Consider the following 19,430-nt stretch of genomic DNA (forward strand, 5'->3'; position numbering starts at 1 on the left):
TTTTATTTTCCACTTACCTTGAACAGCTTACATTTGCCAACTAACCACTTGACAAAATTATTTAAAATAATATAAAAATCCAACACAGCATCGTAAATCCTAAAGGATTTTTAATGATATAAACATTATTGTAAAATGTTTGTTTCAAAATTAATTGAACAAGTACAATTTTCTCAATGATTAACTTGAAAACTAAATTGTAGTGACATCTACCGACGAAAATAAACTTTTTTTAGAAGTTGTAAGACATGTAGGTAGCACGTGCACTACTAAGTCCCAGAATATTTCCTGCCAAAATAAATTATAAGTAATAAATTATAATTAATTCGTTTTATATAGAGGTCAGTGTTAATTCTAATTTTTGATTGTTTTTATTTTAACTGAAAATGTCACAGATAAACATAAAAAATTGAGAGCTATAATCTGTGCATTAAAATACGACAGTTGAAAAAGTTCCGGCGTAGTGATGTGCAAGCTAACTTTTATACCGATGTTTTATTTTCCAATAGGTTTACTCGTTTTAAGTTTTTGAAAATCGTGGGCTTAAACTTTAATGAACTAGTGTTATATAAAGCATTAACAGAATGGTATTTAGGTCAAAGACGTTCCCGGTCTTCTAACCATGATCTAGAACATCCGATAATTGCATTTTCAACCACCAGTACAACTACCACATTTATGTTAATATATTTTAAGTATCGATAAAGAAATTCGAAAAACCCAACGCAACAAACAACACTAGTTCAGTTCGTTAGCCAGTCAAGTCAACCGAGTCGATCGGTCAACGATACTGTTTTATTGTTCTAAAAATGAAATAAACATTTTCTTTTGGTGAAATAGCTAAAAGTCTTTTAGAGGAATTGAATGTTTACTTAAAGTGCAGTTCATAATGACATCTACTCCCCAGCAAGTCAACAACGTCCCAACTTCAACCGAAGGAGCCTTAGGAAAACGAAAAAAATCCCGCAACAGTAAGGGTTCGTACTTTACTAAATGGTTAGATAAAACTATGCGGCATACACAAGAGACAACAGCAAATACGAACCCATACGATTCATATGTCGCACCAAATTTAAATTGGCCGGTCAGTAACACATTTGTTCCCAATCATGAAGTCTTCAGAAACAATATGTACGGTTATTTGCCTGAACCACCAGTCCTGCCCACGTCTTCGATGTATTACAACCCTCATGTGCACCCAGTCTACAATTCTGGTTATCGTTGTATGCACCACTCAAACGAAACACATAGGCCTAGATTAAGACGAAATGAGATTAAGGCTGAAGAAGTTTCTAGTGCGCCAATAGAAAATGTGGACAGTATGATAAGTCACAACTACATGCCGAAAAATTCCGATAGTCAGGACTGTACAAGTCTACCACCAATCGTAACTTCAATTGGCGACACAAATTCGACGAGTGATTTAAATGTACCGAAAGAAGACTCAAATAACGCTAGAAGATACAGTGACCCATGTGTAAGAGGTTTGCCTGATGTCGCTAGACCAGCCAATGGTGATGTGGACTCTTCATCTGAAGAGAGTTCTGAATTTTCTGAGAATGAAGTTGGAAGTCGACTGTTAGCTTGCCTCCTTGATCAAATAACAACATTGAAAGGGGCTAATGAAAAATTAAATAGAGAATTGCAGGAAACAAGAGGTATGTTTAATTTTACAATTATTCCAATGATAATATTTAAATTAAATCTTATTTTTTTTTTTGCTAAATTTACTTTGATTTGTAAATGTAAGGTGTAAAGGATTATTCAGCACCCTGCATTGTGTGTACAACTGGTATCTATATTAAAAAGAACCTGTTTTCTTTGGATAAAGTCATTTTTGAATTTAAATAGGGTGGTGTCTAATTTCAAACAAAATATTATTTGCTTGTTTATTTTTAATCTGTTAAATGTAAAGTTGTATGCCACTGTAATTTTTTTCATATCGATATCTCATATCCATAGGATTGATGACTTTGTTTTACTTGGGATTTGTTTGCCCCCTTCTATCTATCTATTCAGCCTCATAACACCCACTGCTGGGCATAGGCCTCTCTCAAAGATCACCACGATGATCGGACAACCCGCATCCAGGATACTTCCGCAACCTTGATTAGATTGCCCCCTAATGTTAATAAATAAGGTAAAAATAAAGTTAACTAAGGTGGGTCGGTGGCGCAGAACAATTTAAGTCAATAACATATTTATTTTCCATAACAGTAATATAATTTAGTTACAATAATATATGATTCACAAACATCTTATACCTTAATGTATATAAATAAATTTTAAATGTGAAGGTTATTGTTACCTCCTACATTATAATATGGCCATAAAAATATTTTAATATCATCTATTGATATGCATATGCCTACACAATAACTTCAACAATAGTTTATATTATATATCTTACTAATATTATAAACAAGTTTTGAACCGCGACTCCGTCTGCGCGGAATAAAAAAATAAAAAAATAAAAAAGTTCCTATGTCCATCTCCTAGTTCTAAGCTACCTCCCCATCAATTTTCAGCTAAATCAGTTCGACCAATCTTGAATTATAAATAGTGTAACTAACACGACTTTCTTTTATATATATAGATATTAATGACATCAATTCAAATACAATTAATATTAATATTAAATGACCATATAGAAATTATATTCAACTCTAGATAACAATAGTTCTTATTGTTGTGGCATTTGACTTTTAAATAGATTCAAGTAAACTACTTGGATAAAGTAAAGTAAACTATTTGGCTGTGACACTAAGCATTACTAGAATCAAGTCAAGCTATATAATGGAATATTTGTAACAAATATTTTTTTCAACATTAGAAAACTAACTATATTAAAAAATAAAAAACATTCAGTTAGAAGGTATGCAGATGTATTCCATTTCATTATTAGCTCACTGAGGGGCTCGCAGCCTACCCTATGTTAGGGGTGACTAGGCTATAGTCAACAACACTGGCCCAGTGCCTGTTGACTTCACACATATCTTTGAATTTCTTCGTAGATATGTGCAGGTTGCACCACAATGTTATCCTTCACCATAAGAATGTTGGATAAATGTACATATGTAAATCGAAAATCGAAAAACACATTGGAACATGGTGGGATTTAAACCCAGGACCTGTAGATTACAAATCCATTTACCTCACATAATTAATTTATTGAATTACAGCATATTTAAAAAATTATATCTTTTTCTTTATGTGCAATGTTTTATGACGAATATTTTATTCTACACTTATTTATATGTGTACATATTTCTGGCTCATTCTTTTCCAACAGAATAATAGAGATTATAAATTTGTTCATATTATGTTTTGTTCTTTAGGATGCTGTTAAAAATGTGCATTAAATTAACTAGTTATTGCAATTTCCAGCGGAACTAGAAACACTTAGACATCAAACTGCATTCATACAGAACGCTTCAAGCACAAACCTGGGAGCTACGGGCAGTCCTCTTAATAATGGTAAGTATATAAAAATAAGCCTCCTTATTTCTTGCATACTAGATTTACATTATAAGATTGATTGCCTAGGCCAGTAAGAAAGTACTAATATGTTTGAATATCACTATGTCTGTTCTAAGCATCTTGACTACTTAAGAGTAGGGTGTCAATGGATTCAAATTCTTCCCAGTTTTCATCTGTCATATTTATTATATGCTAAATGAGTGTTAATAATATAGTTCATAATAATAAGTTCTCTTTATTTATTTACTTATATTTATTTATATGTCATTTTTTTTATTTAGATTTTATACCTAACATATTCATCATCACTGATTGATGATGTTTATTTATCTCGCACAATTTTTATTATATCATGGTGGAAACGAGTGATCAATCAGAATTCACCAAAATACCGGAGCTACCGCAGCCCATAGATATCAGTAAAACCAGATACGTTGCCTACTTTTAATCGACGGAGGATGGGACTCACAGAAAGAGAATATATCTCCTTCATATGTATTCCCTCCTTCGTCAAATCCACTTTCTTTTCCCATCCTTTTCTTATAAGAATTTGTGGTAAGGGAAAGAGAACTAAAATTAGGCCTGTCATTATGTGATTATCTCAAATTTCATAAGTTTAGTTTTAAGCAATCATACACAATCTATACTAGAAAGTATCTATCTATATATATATATATATATATATATATATATATATATATATATATATATATATATATATATATATAAAAGAAAGTCGTCTTAGTTACACTATTTATAATTCAAGAACGGCTGAATCGATTTGACTGAAAATTGGTGGGCAGGTAGCTTAGAACCAGGAAACGGACATAGGATAATTTTTAACCCGTTTTCTATTTTTCATTCCGCGCGGACGGATTCGCCGGTAAAAGCTAGTTTTTCATAAATATATACCTTTATATCATATCATATTAATTATCTTTGCATATCTATTTCATTACGAAATAACAGTGACATTTTATACTTCTGAATAGCTAATTTGATATCTATTGCTATTCTTTCTAACATATATTTGACCTCGAAATATATACGTCAAGTGGGCTTATCAATCTTCGCACGAGATAACACGTTCTAGTAAATTTTAAAATGTGAGATAAACCAAAAATGCATCTCCATACTGCATACAATAGGCCTGTGGTATACAAAGTTTTTATCAATTTTACTATTTTCTATGAACCCCAGATTTCTTCTTAAATATTATTTGGCCAAATATAGACATATTTCGAAACGACCGACGTTGTTATGGAATGTGTATTTTTTTAACATTAAGCGCTTATTCGCACGGGTGCTTTTTAACGCCTTGTTAAAATTTTGCCTTGTCGGTCCTCGCTTTAAAATCACTTTTGTTTCGATCGCAAAAGCGTCGCGTTTTAAAAGCGTTGCCGTATGAACATACACATGGAAATACATTTGTTCTATTTGAAGGCTTTTACGCGCGATAAAATCCGTGCGAATGAGGGCTAACACTGAATTTTAATAGTGCTAGAATAATTAGAGTACTGAAATACCAAAGATTTTAAAGATTAACGTATGAACTAGCGGTTTACGTCACCGTAATTTTCAAGGACTTTTGGCTTAGTGAAAAGATTTTTAGACATTAAATTTAAATTCTGTTCTCGATAAGAATTCATATATTTCAGACCATTTTAACCTTCATTAAAAGAGAAATATCTTTAAAATTAACTTCCTTCTTAATATTTTTTTTATTATGACCGAAAAAAACTTCGATTATAATTAAAATAAACAGGAAATATTATTCAGTAACCAAATCAAACTAAATATATTCAATAGTATCATAAAGTTGCCTATTTCCTTGTAAATTATATATTTATTTATTATAACTATAAATTACATATTTTCCTTAATGTATAAATAAGTCCCTTTTCCTATGTACTTATGTCTTCGTTTTTACAAACATATTTATTATTTATTTGCTACTATTTTGAGGTAAAATCTGCATGTTTCTTCTACACAAACATATGATTAAAAAAAAATTGATTCCTTTAGTTCTCTTAGAATATAAAGTGATAACATTATGTTTCTGCACAAACCAAATACCGGAATCTACGAATTCTAACATGTCTGCTTAACGCCTACATATAATTTTTTTATGCATTTTGCATGATATCACCGCGATACATAGAAGGCTTACCCAATTTTATAAAGTTTATTCACATTTTTGTATATAAAGTAACCGAATAAAACGCAGTTAATAAATAAAGTTGTTGCAAAGTCCTAGAATTTTGGCCCTGGACAGGTCAACGCAGTGGTGTCCTCCCGCTAGATGGACCATTGATCTGGTAGGTCCCGTCTGATACGCTCAGCTGTGGGCCTGTGGTTGACATGATGAACCACTGAAATTGGCACCATTAGTTTTAAAATGAATCACGTAAAATTACTGAAGTGCAAGAAACGCACTTCCCAGTGAAAGCAGTCCCGTAGCTTGAATTGGATAATAAAATTCAATGAAGTTGTTTCCCGCCGACACTTGAAACAGTGCTTTCTCCATCTAGATGACGAACATTCATTAAATGCACCAGTTTTTTGTTCCACATCTCTTTATAAATCTTGTTGCACACTCAAAGTGTCACGATGTAAAGATAACTAGTATTAATAATTTTATTCAACAAAACAGTACTTTATGAGACGGAAAATTATATAGCTAAATCTTTTCTTGTGTAAGATTTCAGGTATTAGGTAATTTCAATTGCCGAAACATCTGCAAAATCATATAGTCAATTGTGTTTTTTCAAAGTGAATCCGAGCTTAATATACGTTATTGTCTACACGTTATACGAATTCTAAAGAATTTTTTTGTAGTTTGATCTTATCACATTTTGTGTGCTACAGACTTTATGGTTGCCAAGATTAGTATTATGTATTTCGTTACAACAATAAAGAATTATATTTTTTCCACGCCGGTCATTGCAATTGTTACTAACGTTGATTATTCTTTACAATGTGAACGTCTCAAATTTAAACTTACTAATAACTTAAACTATATTAGTCCCAATTTTTTGCAAAGCATAAAGTATATTTCTACAGATGAAAGTGACCCGTTATTTATTAATTTAGGTCATAATAATTTCAGACAAATATGACGAGATTTTTGCTTGCTTGAAACTTGTTTGCTGTTAAATAGAGCGAACATCTTAAAGTGTTTATCAATTAAGTTTATATAAGTATGGATGGCGACGTAATATTGCGTGTTGCATGCGACCCGGATAACCTCGCCTGCTTGTTTCAGGGCAAGCAGATACTACTTTATTGATTCAAAGTTATATTTCAATTTTCTATCTCAGTGTAATCATCAGCTCACTATACATCCCCACTGAGGGGCTCGGAGCCTACCCTAAGTTTGGGGTGACTAGGCCATAGTCAACCACGCTGGCCCAGTGCGGGATAGTTGACTTCACACATATCTTTTAATTTCTTCACAGATATGGTACAGGTTGCATCGCGATGTTTTCCTTCACCGTAAGAACAACAAAAATTTGCATCAAATCAACAATCAATGTAAAAGTTTTCACAAGTAGAATTGTAATGAAATTATCAGTTCAATCAACATTACAAGTCTTCATTAGCACAGTAAATTGACTCGATTACAACATTTAATCAACCGTGTTGTAATTAAATCAAGCATTTATTTTACTTTTGACACATAATTGGAATAACGTAACATATTTTCACGATATTAAATGATCTAGTGAACAACCAAACTAGAAAAAAAAAAGATAAAGTACCTCTTAAACTCCAGGAAATTTATTCATACATCTATGTTTCTGTCAGTTAACTTACTCGTAGATAAAGTATTTTAATAGAAAAATACTCCATCAGTTATTAAATACGTGAGATTTTTATATTAGTTTCTCATTAAAATCTTTCTGGGCTAAGTAACACGGCTCGGTATCCGATTTCCAGTTTAATGTAGCGTTAAAATTAACATCAAGATGAACAGTTTCGATTAAACGATTCGAATCAGTTGAAAAAGATCTGTCGCTGATTCTTTTACACTTTCGCTTATTGCTGTTTTATGTTCTTTATTATTTTTTATAATATCTTAAGAAACGGACGATAACCTTTGTCAATATGTATCTTCTGTAAAATTAAACCAACAACATACAACATAACTCACGCCCGTAACACATAGGAGTAGGTTGAGACCACGGACTTACATTTGACGAGGTCCTGACACATCTCTCGCTTCTTCTACATTCATACATCTACGCATACATGCACATTTCTAATTAAAAATTGTTTGTTTTTCACTGTATTTCTAAAATATTAGACAGATTTAGATTTAAGGTTAGTAGTGTATTTTAAATATCCCAGAATCCAACATCGGAATTTTTTGGTTTCTATTCTCTTATGGTTTTTTTTCTAACGCCAATAGCACCTGACTACCATAGGTACCTATTACTCCTGTATGGCTCTAGTTTTTCTACAAATCATTTGTTTTAGGTCATGATTTATCTTGATGAAATTACACTGCCGAAATACATATCCAAACCTATGGTTGTCTCTGTTTTTTTAAGTGCTAATGAGGGAGATGGCAATTTGCACTAAAGCATGTGTCGTGGCAATGGAAACGTATAATATACAAGTTGCGGTTACTATAAAATAATTGTTCTGCTATCCACAGGTCTCCTGAATGGTCAGTACCCGCCAGGGTTTCTCACGGACCTCGTGCGGGAGATCCGGGATGCAGCACGCTTGAGAGAGGAGGCGCTGTATACTAGAGTACGAGCGATGGTTCTGGAGAGGATCGATGTGAGTTAATACTTTTTAAAAACATCCTAATTAACTACCATTACAATATATAAATAAAGAAAATAAGTTAATTATGTTTTTAAAAAAAACTCGTAAAAATTATTCGACGCGTAGAGATTTTTGCTTGGTTACTTATAAGAAAAATAGACTTTAGTACCATCTATTAGATATTTTGATTTTCATTATGAACATTCAAAGACATTGTGAATATTTTTAACATGAGAATCCGGCAGTCGAAATAATTTGGCGTCACTCCAAGACCGCGCAATGCCGTTGACACACCTTACATTTTGCAGTATAATGTTTGCGCAGTAATGCTCTGTACATAATTAGGACAAGCTTTTTAGGCTAGGTTTTAGTAAATCTTATCACAATATTAAATCTTTCTAATATTATAAATGCGAATGTTTCGATAGATGGATGGATGTATGTTTGAAGTTATCGGAACGGGTCCACGGATCTTAATGAAATTTGTCACAGATGTAGCACATAGCCTGGAAAAATACATAGGCTACTTCTTAATTTTTTTTTAATGTTGCTCGGACAGTCACGGGCGACAGCTAGTTAAATAATATGTTGATTAAACTGAAATTAGATTAATTCTACATGATATAAGTTATTAAAACTTGACTTATATAGAAAGGTAGATACTTTGTATGATTGAAATCATGTATATTAGTTTAGTAATGATTTTTTGTTTTATTTACAGAATAGCTATTCGTCCACTGAGTCGAAAAAGTCTGAAAGAACAATTGAAGATTTAAAGGTATGTCTAACTGCCATCTATCTATCAGTTTAAGAATTTTTATATTAGTTGTGTGAAGCGCCATCTATATGATAAACTTTTATTTATCTATGCGGCTGAAAGAATAAAACTTTTGTATTTCCTCCGTTATTGTATAGATGGCGCTTTAATTGAAATAACGCAAAATTTTACTGCTGGGTACAATAGTGATGTTGATAGTTTCGGAAATCTCCAATAGATGTCGCTATTCTACACTTAGAAAATAATTTTAATCATCACTAACTTATGTTTTAAAAATTATATGTTCATTAAATGCCAAATATCTAATATATAAAATTCTCGTGTCACAGTTTTCGTTCCCGTACTCCTCCGAAACGGCTCGACCGATTCTCATGAAATTTTGTGAGCATATTCAGTAGGTCTGAGAATCGGCCAACATCTATTTTTCATTTTTTTTTTAACTGCGCGCGGACGGAGTCGCGGGCAACAGCTAGTTTTTTTATAAAAAGCTATTTAATGGCAAATATGTATTTTATTAGTTCCATTAGTGATTTGTTATTATTTTTAATTGACAGTTTTTAAACCAAAATGCAATTTTCTAAAATGTATTAGCTCAGTATCTTTCTTAAGACTTATAATATCTGGTTCTTCAAAAAGTAGTTAATATTTAATTTATAATTTTTAACAGAACCTGTTCTGTATCCCTATTTCATCTAGTATTCTGCTTTCTGGGGTGACTAGAAATAACATTTTACTTGTGTTTCTTTGAGTTTTTCGATTCGGTTGTATTAAATAGTGTTTGCGAAGCGCGCTGGGTGGTCCGCTCGAGGGCCCTCGAAGCCTTCCCCGTTCCTTTACGTCACACCTACTAGGTACCTGTTTGTTTGCGTCACGTGAAATGTACGGTGACTATGGTTTACGAAAAAATTTGGATTTTTTTATATATATATATATTTTTTTTTTGATAGTTCATAGTGCCTTTTGATAGGACTAATGTATGAGGACCTGTTATGAATTTGGTTTACTATGAAATTCCTCGTTTTTGGTCAGACTAAGAGGAGATTTTCAAAAGGTTTTTAGCCATTCTGGTTTCTAATTAGCTGTTGCCCACGACTTTTAGTGGTTTAAAAAAAAATAGTAAGTAATCTATATGGTCTACCAGATAATGTTTTACTTTTGTGCCAAATTTCATCGAGATCTTTTCCATTTTGGAAATACTTAACAAAGATCCATCCAAACCTTTGCATTTTTAATATTAGTAAGATTTCATAATAAAGAAGTGATTTTATACTCAAGTTGGTATTGAAAGATTCATGGTAACCATGGAGACGGGCGTTGTACACACCGAATATATGACGTTGCAAAACGTCGGAATCGTTTTCATTCTAAAAATATATGTGTAACTGCAAAGTCATTGAAGACACGTTGCAATTTTACATAAAATAATTTACGAGTACACATTTATACCTGAGATTCCAAGGGATCGCGAATTTTTTCTTGCTTATAGAGGTGTCTTTATAATACGAGTTTCTTGCTTATGCAGGTCTTCCGTTGTGGCCAGATATCGATTCTCGCTTATCCATGTTCGGCTGTATAATATTTTAAACTAGCATTTACCCGCGACTCCGTCCGCGCGGAATAAAAAAATAGAAAACGGGGTAAAAATTATCCTATGTCCGTTTCCTGGTTCTAAGCTATCTGCCCACCAATTTTCAGTCAAATCGATTCAGCCGTTCTTGAGTTATAAATAGTGTAACTAACGCGACTTTTTTTATATATATAGATAGCGTTCCCAATATTTTAATTTGGCTGACTTTTGATTTTAGAATTTTGTTTAGTTTGTACTGAACGAGATTTTCATTGAGAAAGGTATCTTAATTTAAAAAAAAATTAGAACCACAGTGAGTTATTGTGTTAAACAGTACGTATTGGATATTGCTGTCTACTCCTTTTTGTAGTAAACACAAGATATGTATAAAAATAAAGTCGTGTTAGTTACACTATTGATATCTCTAGAACGGCTGAGCCGATTTCGCTGAAAATAAGTGGGGAATGTAGTTTAGAACGAGGAAATGGACATAGAATACTTATTACCCCGTTTTCTTTTTATACTTACAGACGGACGGAGTCGCGGGCAAAAGCTAGTTCATCATAAAAATATTTTGGTTAAAAGCTACCTCTTATTTCAGTTAACAACATGCGCTAAACAAAATACACGATTACAGGTGTAAATGTTGTTTTTTGCTGAAATAAAAGGGTCTATGTGGCCTGTTTTCTTATATGGTTGAAACTTTGAGAGCTTCTCCTGAAGAAGTTAATTTGCACATTGACCCTTATTCGTAATAGCTATCGATTGATGACCAACGAGTAGTTCTGAAGGTTGTTGATATCCTAAAAATATTTTTTAATATTGAGTTTAGTTGATAATAGATTAGGAAAGCAATTCTTTAAAGCATTTCGATTTGCTAAGCAACTTTGGAATCAATAAAGTTGTATTAATCTTGTGCTATACCTTAAAAAAGTTTTTCATTTCCCTCTTACTGTAGGTTTCGAAGAGACATTTGTATTGTTGTCTCAGTTTTTTCGAAGAGAATGTGCGAGATGACAACATGGTTCAATACAACATTCACTGCACTCGAAACCTTAGAACGAACCGAAACATACTCAATGTTTGACTTTTAAACGTCATACTGGTACACGATTTGGAATATTCGTTTACGAGTCGGTATATCGAAGGGGTAGGTGGTGACGTCACGGCTAGGGTGGCGCCACGCTGCAGCCATCCACTTACATCTGCCAATATTTGCCCAGCACCCCGCCCCGCCCCGCCCCACCCCGCCGCGCCCCGCACGCACCCCGTTCATATTTCAAATGCTCCGATGTGGGGACGCTAAAGACTACAAAATACCCGTGTTATACGAACCTATTGTCACACCGAAACTTATTTTGGATTTGAATATTATTTTAAAAGTTAATGCATATCTTGAGAATAAATGGCTACAATAATTTATCTTATTATCAAGATTTTTATTTATAAAGTTATGGTAGTGAATGTTAGGCACAATTTGAGGCGTAACACAGCAAAAAAGGGAGTTAGGTGGATAAAGGCATGTTGACTATTATCGTCTGGCTGTTGGTCCCAGATTTTTGTTCCGTTCTTTTCCATCATGTTAATTTTTAGGTAGCAATTATTCGTATTAATTTAGATCATGAAAAATATTTTTACCTTACGCTACGGTGTTATAGACAGTCACGTCTAGTCAGTCGAATGCCCTCGCGTACAATCGATGCGTGCGCTCGCCAGCCGTACGCTCTGTTCTCCCGTGCTGATTTTATAATCCCGCCTCGACGTCGACGTGCCATATGCCCTCTGCTATGTACACTGAATATACTTTGTATTCATTCAAAACAATTATTGCACATACAAATGAACAGTGGTTAATGCAAAAAGGAGTTAAAGTTGAACAACGAAAGCGTGCTGGTTAGCAACGGACCTGGCTTCTGGACCAATAAAATTATTCTTTCTTAGCTGTAACCTGCAACTTTGTCCGCATGAATTCATTGACAGGCTTTGCGTTATTTCAGACTGTTATCTATCTTTGTTCCAAATTTCATCCAGATTCATTAAGCAATTCTGGAGTTATGTAATAACTATAGTGGTTGGTCAACGTGTGAAAAAAAAACATAAATTGTACGCCTCTTCTTTCATTTTAGATAACAATAAGAAAAATAATCATTTTTCGTAAGAGTTAATAAACTTGCACATTCCTAAAATACTTGAAATTAGCAACAATATCGCCAAGAGCAGTATTGACACAGCTAACACTTGAGTAGGCGAACCTGCTAATTTTGTTTGTTCCGGCGCGTGTGTATCTCCATTGCACCACCACAGTCATACAGAAAACTTCGGAGAGAAATGGTTAAAATTTCACTTTTGAATGCATGTCCAATGTTACTTGACTATAGATTGTTTTAACGCTTGTCCACATTTTTTCTCCTGTAAACACAAATTTTTGTTAAGATTTATTCAGCATCAATACTTTATTCTTTGCGTCTAAATTTTTAGGGCCTTAACATCATTCAACCTTTCCCGTGCTATCGAAACCCATTTGCCTACTAACGAATCATACAAACATAATCCCAATAATCTACTTAAGCGTTCTGTTAAAGCGAAGCTATACCGGTACTTAGTTAGACGATAGTTGGTGGTGCATTTAGCGCGTTTGGTGGGGCATTAAGGAGATAGTGCTAAGCGACTCGGCGGGATATGTTTTTGCACCTCAATTAACTTATTACGGGCACTAGTCGCGGCGAGAGCGCTAATAGGCCGGACAAACTTGCTATGCTGAGTGCACGCCCACGCATCTCGTGCGGCATTTACAGGGTTAAGAAGAATTTATGTATACTGGGTATAAAATATTAGTACTGTAGTAGATACATGTTTACGTAATAGTGACAATTACTTGTGCGTTACTTTATTCTTTTATGTAAGTTTCTTACTTGCTGTACAGTTTTTCAGTACCAAAAATACTTAGGATATTTAGGGTAGGATTTGTTTATAATGTTTAAATTGTTTTTGTATGTTTTTTGGGAAAATAAAACATTAAATTTGAACCGCTTAAGCTCCATTTGAAAGCTTCTAAGAAAATACTGAAAATATTATAAATCACACAATGAAATTCTTTTCATAGCCAAAAAATATCAGATTTATCTTTTACCAATAAATTACCGGTACTCGGTTACAAAAAATTGATACAGTATAGATAAAAAAGCGTTTGTTCCGGTGTAGCTGAATGAGCTAATTGTTATGTATTGTTTGTACACTACGTTGTTACAGAGCGCCCTCCGAGCTGCAGACGCCGACAGTCGGCGGATGATGGATCGCATCGCCAAGCTCGAGGAGGACATGCGCCTGTTGAGGGTCAATGAGTAAGTTTATAGGGTTTCCACCGACGACATATTTGTAAAAAAATCACCCATTTTTGCTGAAACAAAAAGAAGTATTGTAAAAAGTTTTATATTATTAAATATTCATAATAACCATAGATAATTTTCAGTTTCGATTCATATAATGTAATTTACCTTTATTTACAGATCCGATACATCTGAGAACAGAATAACAAACGGCAATATTGAGGATGCGGAGACTGAACGCCTACGTTTGCGCAAAGAAATCGAGAACATTCGCAAAGCGAAGCAAAGTTCAGACGAACATGCTCTCAAGTGAGACAATATTATATTGCTTCTTGATTCCTTACCAAAAAATGTACCAAATCGTATATTTTAGTTGCCTTTAGTTCCTTTTCCTATAGTTTAAGTATTTTTGACGGAGAATTTTTAAAATTCCAAACTATCATTAACACGCTTTTAATGTTGTCTGTGTGTTCTTCTTAGGGTATATTTGTTTATTTCATTACTAATTGTAGTGTAACTTTTTTTAAAATGTTCTTGTATTGTTAATTAAATAAATCAAATAACAATAGCTAATATTGCTTGATAATTTACTATTTTAATTTAATTTGGAATCCTTTCTGATTTGTAAACCGTGCACATTAGGCTTATACTTTTGCAAGATACTTTCATCCAAAATGTCCGCTTTAATAGCTAACTTGAAGTAATCATTACGGATCTCATAATATGCTAAGCAGCACTTCACTTCCAGACTGGAACGTCTAGTTACACAGCTGCGATCCAAATTCACCGGCCACCAATCGACAAACGGTCCCGAATCTCTCCCCAGCGAATCCGAACACGATACGAACGCGCGCATTCGCCGAACGAGCGGCAACTCGAGCAACAATTCCACTGTCGTCTTTGGACCTGTAACAGATTTGTAGCGAACGGAATTGGTGCATATCATATACGCGCTAACTACAGACTTTTTGACATATATTTATTCTAGAATGTTCTAAGCGCGTTTATATGAGAGGTTGAAACATACCTTGTGAGACTATGACTTTAAAAGTGTTTTACGTTTTATTAAAAATGTGATTTTAATACAACTGAAGCTTGTTTCATGCAGATTTTTTTATTAAGTAGGAAGTTATAATTATTTATAATTCGAATCTCATACATCATAGTTTAAATATTATCAATTTAAGTAGATGTACGTTCATATATAGATTTAACATTAATTAACTTATTCAGTGTTATTTTGCTCATTTTTTTGCAACAATTGTGAAGTTGTTGTATCAAAATTTACTTAATTTGATGGTGCTTCTATCATATCTTTGTAAGTTTGTCTTTTTAAATATAATTTAAATATTAAACAGTCGTTACGAAATAAAGACATTATTACCGCGATGTTTCATTTGCAGATTATATTTGATGCACGATGTTATTTGCCAACACATTTGTTGTTCATAGAATCTTGAGCATTACTGTACTGTTGGTTTTTATAATTCTCGTCCAATTCGCTTTTGACACCTTCTGATATGATTATATTTGATAACTCGTAATAAGATTTGTTCAATCAATGTTTTTTTTCAAGTTTCGGTATCCTATGTTTTGTTGAAACGCCTACCGGTGTCAATATTTCGTTCTTTTTGTTGATTTGAATATCATATATGTCCTTTTAAATATTAACTCAATCATGTAGTGAATTTTTTTTTTTTGGATTTTAGACATCTTATAATTGAATATTGGACTTTGTTGAATTTTCCTTCGTGGTGATAAATTTACTAACAATTTTGTGTTACTCGTATACAGTTTTATTGCTTAAAAATTGTGGAAAATTTTTCATTACAAAATATTTTTATTTTATTTCTTTCCATGTTTTTGTATGAGTGTTTAAACTTTCGCTAGTTGAAATTAAGTTCTTTGTTTATCGATAAAAATTATATTTGAAAAAATATTGATATTAAATATTGTAACATTTTCCACATGACTGTATTTAACAATTTTTTAATAACTTGTGTTTTTTCTGTGTTCATTTAGCGCTGTGTTTGTTTCGTACGAATTTGTCTTTTTTCATGTGATAATTGTTTAATCGCTTCGTATACGGGCTTTAATTCGCTTATCTAAGATTTTTATAAGTGAGAATCGGTGAAAGTTTATTTTAAAGTTTAAAAAAACGTGATATAATTTTTTAAACTTAAATTTTTGTAAGTGCGTTTTGATCGGGAATAAATTTAAATTAAAGTTGTTGCAAATTAAGTGACCCCATTTGTTCTACACACATTATATATATATATGTAAGTTCGAAGCACAGTTTGTATTTACGTTTGTGTGTTAACTTTGATATGCGAAGTTGAATTAAGTATTAAGATTCCGAATGTACTTCGTTATTTACCGACAGTTGCCGAAATTATCTGTACATATATTGCTATTTCTTTCACAATCTCGGAAAGAACAAAGACAGCATATATATCTGAGTACAGTTATATCGATAATGGGAACTTATCCTTCATTATTTTACAAATAAAGTGTAAATCGTAGATTTCAATCCGATGATGTCATACTCAGATCGTGTGTTAAAATTTTGAGGTTATGTTATTTAATTTGGCTTTTAATTTTTTTTTTTCGTACTACTGCCGCACTTTTTATGGTTACGTGAATATTAGTTTAGTGAAAATTCCTCATTTATAATTTTATACTTATATAAAGAGGAAACATTTTGCATTTTCGTATGTAAAAAATAAACTCAAAAACTACTGGATTTCAAAAATTTTTACTCTTTTAGACAGCTACATTATCACTGAGTTATGTGCTATATTTATTACTTGATTTTTTATACCGCACAGATGAAGTCGTGATCAAAAACTAAACGAGCTTTCTTAGTTATGGTTCTGTGTGCGGTAGTTAGTGTTATAAATAATATCAACTATGTAATTTATACTTTATAAGTCGAAATTTAGACGAAAGTTTACTATCACTTTTACAGTTCATAATATCAGAAAAACGATTATCAAGTAAAAAAAAAAATACAAAAAAATTCTTAAAAAATATACTTTAGAGATATTCCATTACATTTTTTCCTAACCTAATCTTGTAAAATTAGATTTTTAATTCTCACTTATTTGATATTTTATTAGTAACTAGCTTTTACCCGCGACTCCGTCCGCGCGGAATAAAAAATAGAAAACGGGGTAAAAATTATCCTATGTCCTTTTCCTGGTCCTAAGCTGCCCACCAATTTTCAGTCAAATCGATTCAGCCATTCTTGAGTTATAAATGGTGTAACTAACACAACTTTCTTTTATATATATAAAGATGTAACATTCACTTCAATAGACAATATTTAAATGTTTCCTAAACAGGTGCTTAACTATTTAAAATAGTTTTTTTAACAATGTAGTTAACTTATAGATAAACATAAATGACACGGTTTTCATTTGGCCTAAAAAAATACTAACCACCGATTTCACTCTTAGTGTAGACTGATTTACTAATTTATTTATTTAATTTAATTATCATACCAAATTGTAATTTTAGAATTATAATTAATAATATTAAGGCTTAGTAATATATTATTAATTAAGATATTAATAATTACGATTAGACGAGAATTTAAATGCAAAATTGTACATTTTCTTACTGAATTTGTTAGAGTTAAAAATTTCGTTCTCAACTCAACTCCACTTATCTCAAATCTTTTCCTTCACTTCTCCATTTCTCTTTTCTTTTCTTTTATGCTTATAATTTTGTTAATGTTATATCATTAATTTAATTGCTTCGTTTCCTTTCTGATCTGTTATTTTTAATTTTCTTTCGGATATAAATAAACTAGCGCAATTATCGTGGGTTAGTTATAGAAATCAATAACTGTTATTATTTATCGGAATTTCTACATAGACACAAACACTACAGTTAATAATATTAAAATTTGTTTTCTTACAAAAGCAAATCTTTTAATGTCCGCTATTGGGTTTGATGTCTGTTGTCCATTTTCTTAACAGAGAGCGCGGTAGTCGTAGATAATCTTATCTTCAGATGAGACCTATCTGGATTATTACTTAAACTTTTTAGCACTGTTTGGTTATTTTTCTTTATGAACTCATTGGAATTTAATATATCGGATTTGTAATTTTGCATTTATATTCTTAGTAGTTTTACAATAATCATTATAATTAGGTGACAATGTTTGCACATCTCGTGTTCACTTAAGACCAAAGTCTCGGGAATTTGACTATGTTACTCATTAAGGTTGATGCGGTGTTTGATCCTAATTTAATATAGAGTAAATTAATTAATACATATTGTGGATTTTACCGTGAAGCCTTGATATAAACATGTTGTGAGATATGTTTTAACGGAGAGAAAACTGTCCTTTGACTATGTCAGGTCCTGTTAAGCTCGCACATTCCCATCTGTAAAATAAAAACAAATAATGTAAATGTAAACTTGATTGCTTGTATGTACGTTTTTTATGTCTAAATTGAGTCAATATTCATTCATAAATACGTTAGTGTCAACATCATATGCAAATGGACCATCTTTGCCTAGTTCCTTTCTCTATATTGAAAGCTTACGTCATTGTTCTGTTTGGTTTAAACTCACAATTATGTCTATTAGCCTGAAACTAACAGTGATAGAGTCTGTTACAATAAAATTACAACTGGAGAAATGTCACAAGCACACAAACATGTGACATGTGTGAAGTCATTCCGTCTGATGAAAGCGTGCCGGAAGCCTAATTTTAGTCCTCTTCCCCTTCCCCTTCCCACCCTTTTCTTGTATGGAAGAGATGAGAAGAGGAGGTGGATTTGGAGAAGGAGGAAATAATTAAGAAGGTCATATATTCTTTTTCTGTACGTCCTCTGTCGATTAAAGATTGACAACTCATCTGCGAATGAGGTCTTATATGGGCAACAGTTACTTAACTATTTAAGCCATGTTAGGTGACCGCTGGCTCGCAAATAATTTTTGTTAATTAATTTACTCTATGTGTCTCAGGTTGTCTGTAGGTTTAAAAAAATTGGTGCCTTACATACGTAACGTGTCCGCCCGTTTAGAAATAGTTTCGTGTATTGTAACTTGTGCCATTTGTAATTTCGAGTGTACTTGCTAACTTTAGTGTTTTAATAACGATGGCCTTGTTAATAATCAAGGTTATTGCATTCTTATATGCGTTCCATACGTATCAACTAAAAATTTATAACAATAAATAAGATTTTGTGGTCATGCGACAGTTTTGGTTGATTCTAGTTTCGTTTTAGACTAATGTGCGCGTGGAGTGCATGTTAGTGACTATCCAAAAATTATGTTTTTTTTATTTGAAGTTATTACTATTCAATTTTTCGTCTACCCACATAAACTTAGCTGTAATATTAGGTACTTTTCACTTATTTAGGACTAATTAATAATTAACTAATATAATAGAAGATTTCAAGGTGCAGACAATTTTTATTATAACAATAATATGTAGTACTAATTTCTATTTATTCAACGTTATGTACTCGGGCGCCATTTTTTTTAT

At 32.4% G+C, this 19,430-nt stretch overlaps 1 protein-coding gene across 2 annotated transcripts; it reads left to right on the forward strand.

Annotated features, from left to right (window-relative positions):
- Positions 1-717: 717 nt before the first annotated feature.
- On the forward strand, positions 718-14,955 carry LOC106721541. Of its 2 annotated transcripts, none has more exons than XM_045681864.1 (7): positions 718-1,658; positions 3,388-3,477; positions 8,141-8,268; positions 8,978-9,034; positions 13,851-13,942; positions 14,108-14,236; positions 14,662-14,767. In XM_045681864.1, the coding sequence occupies exons 1-7, from the start codon at positions 890-892 to the stop codon at positions 14,687-14,689; spliced, it is 1,293 nt and encodes a 430-aa protein (XP_045537820.1). In that variant the 5' UTR covers positions 718-889; the 3' UTR covers positions 14,690-14,767. The 2 variants fall into 2 exon arrangements, with proteins under 2 accessions (XP_045537820.1, XP_045537819.1); XM_045681863.1 differs by having other exon boundaries at positions 720-1,658; positions 14,676-14,955.
- The last annotated feature ends 4,475 nt before the right edge of the window (positions 14,956-19,430 follow it).

The sequence above is a fragment of the Papilio machaon genome, chromosome 17 (genome assembly GCF_912999745.1).
Source record: "Papilio machaon chromosome 17, ilPapMach1.1, whole genome shotgun sequence".
Taxonomy (NCBI): domain Eukaryota; kingdom Metazoa; phylum Arthropoda; class Insecta; order Lepidoptera; family Papilionidae; genus Papilio; species Papilio machaon.

Coding starts and splice junctions, on each gene's coding strand:
- LOC106721541 (XM_045681863.1), top strand. CDS start 890: ATGACATCTACTCCCCAGCAAGTCAACAACGTCCCAACTTCAACCGAA. Junction 8,269..8,977: donor TGGTTCTGGAGAGGATCGAT/GTGAGTTAATAC, acceptor TTTTATTTACAG/AATAGCTATTCGTCCACTGA. Junction 14,237..14,675: donor TCAGACGAACATGCTCTCAA/GTGAGACAATAT, acceptor CTTCACTTCCAG/ACTGGAACGTCTAGTTACAC.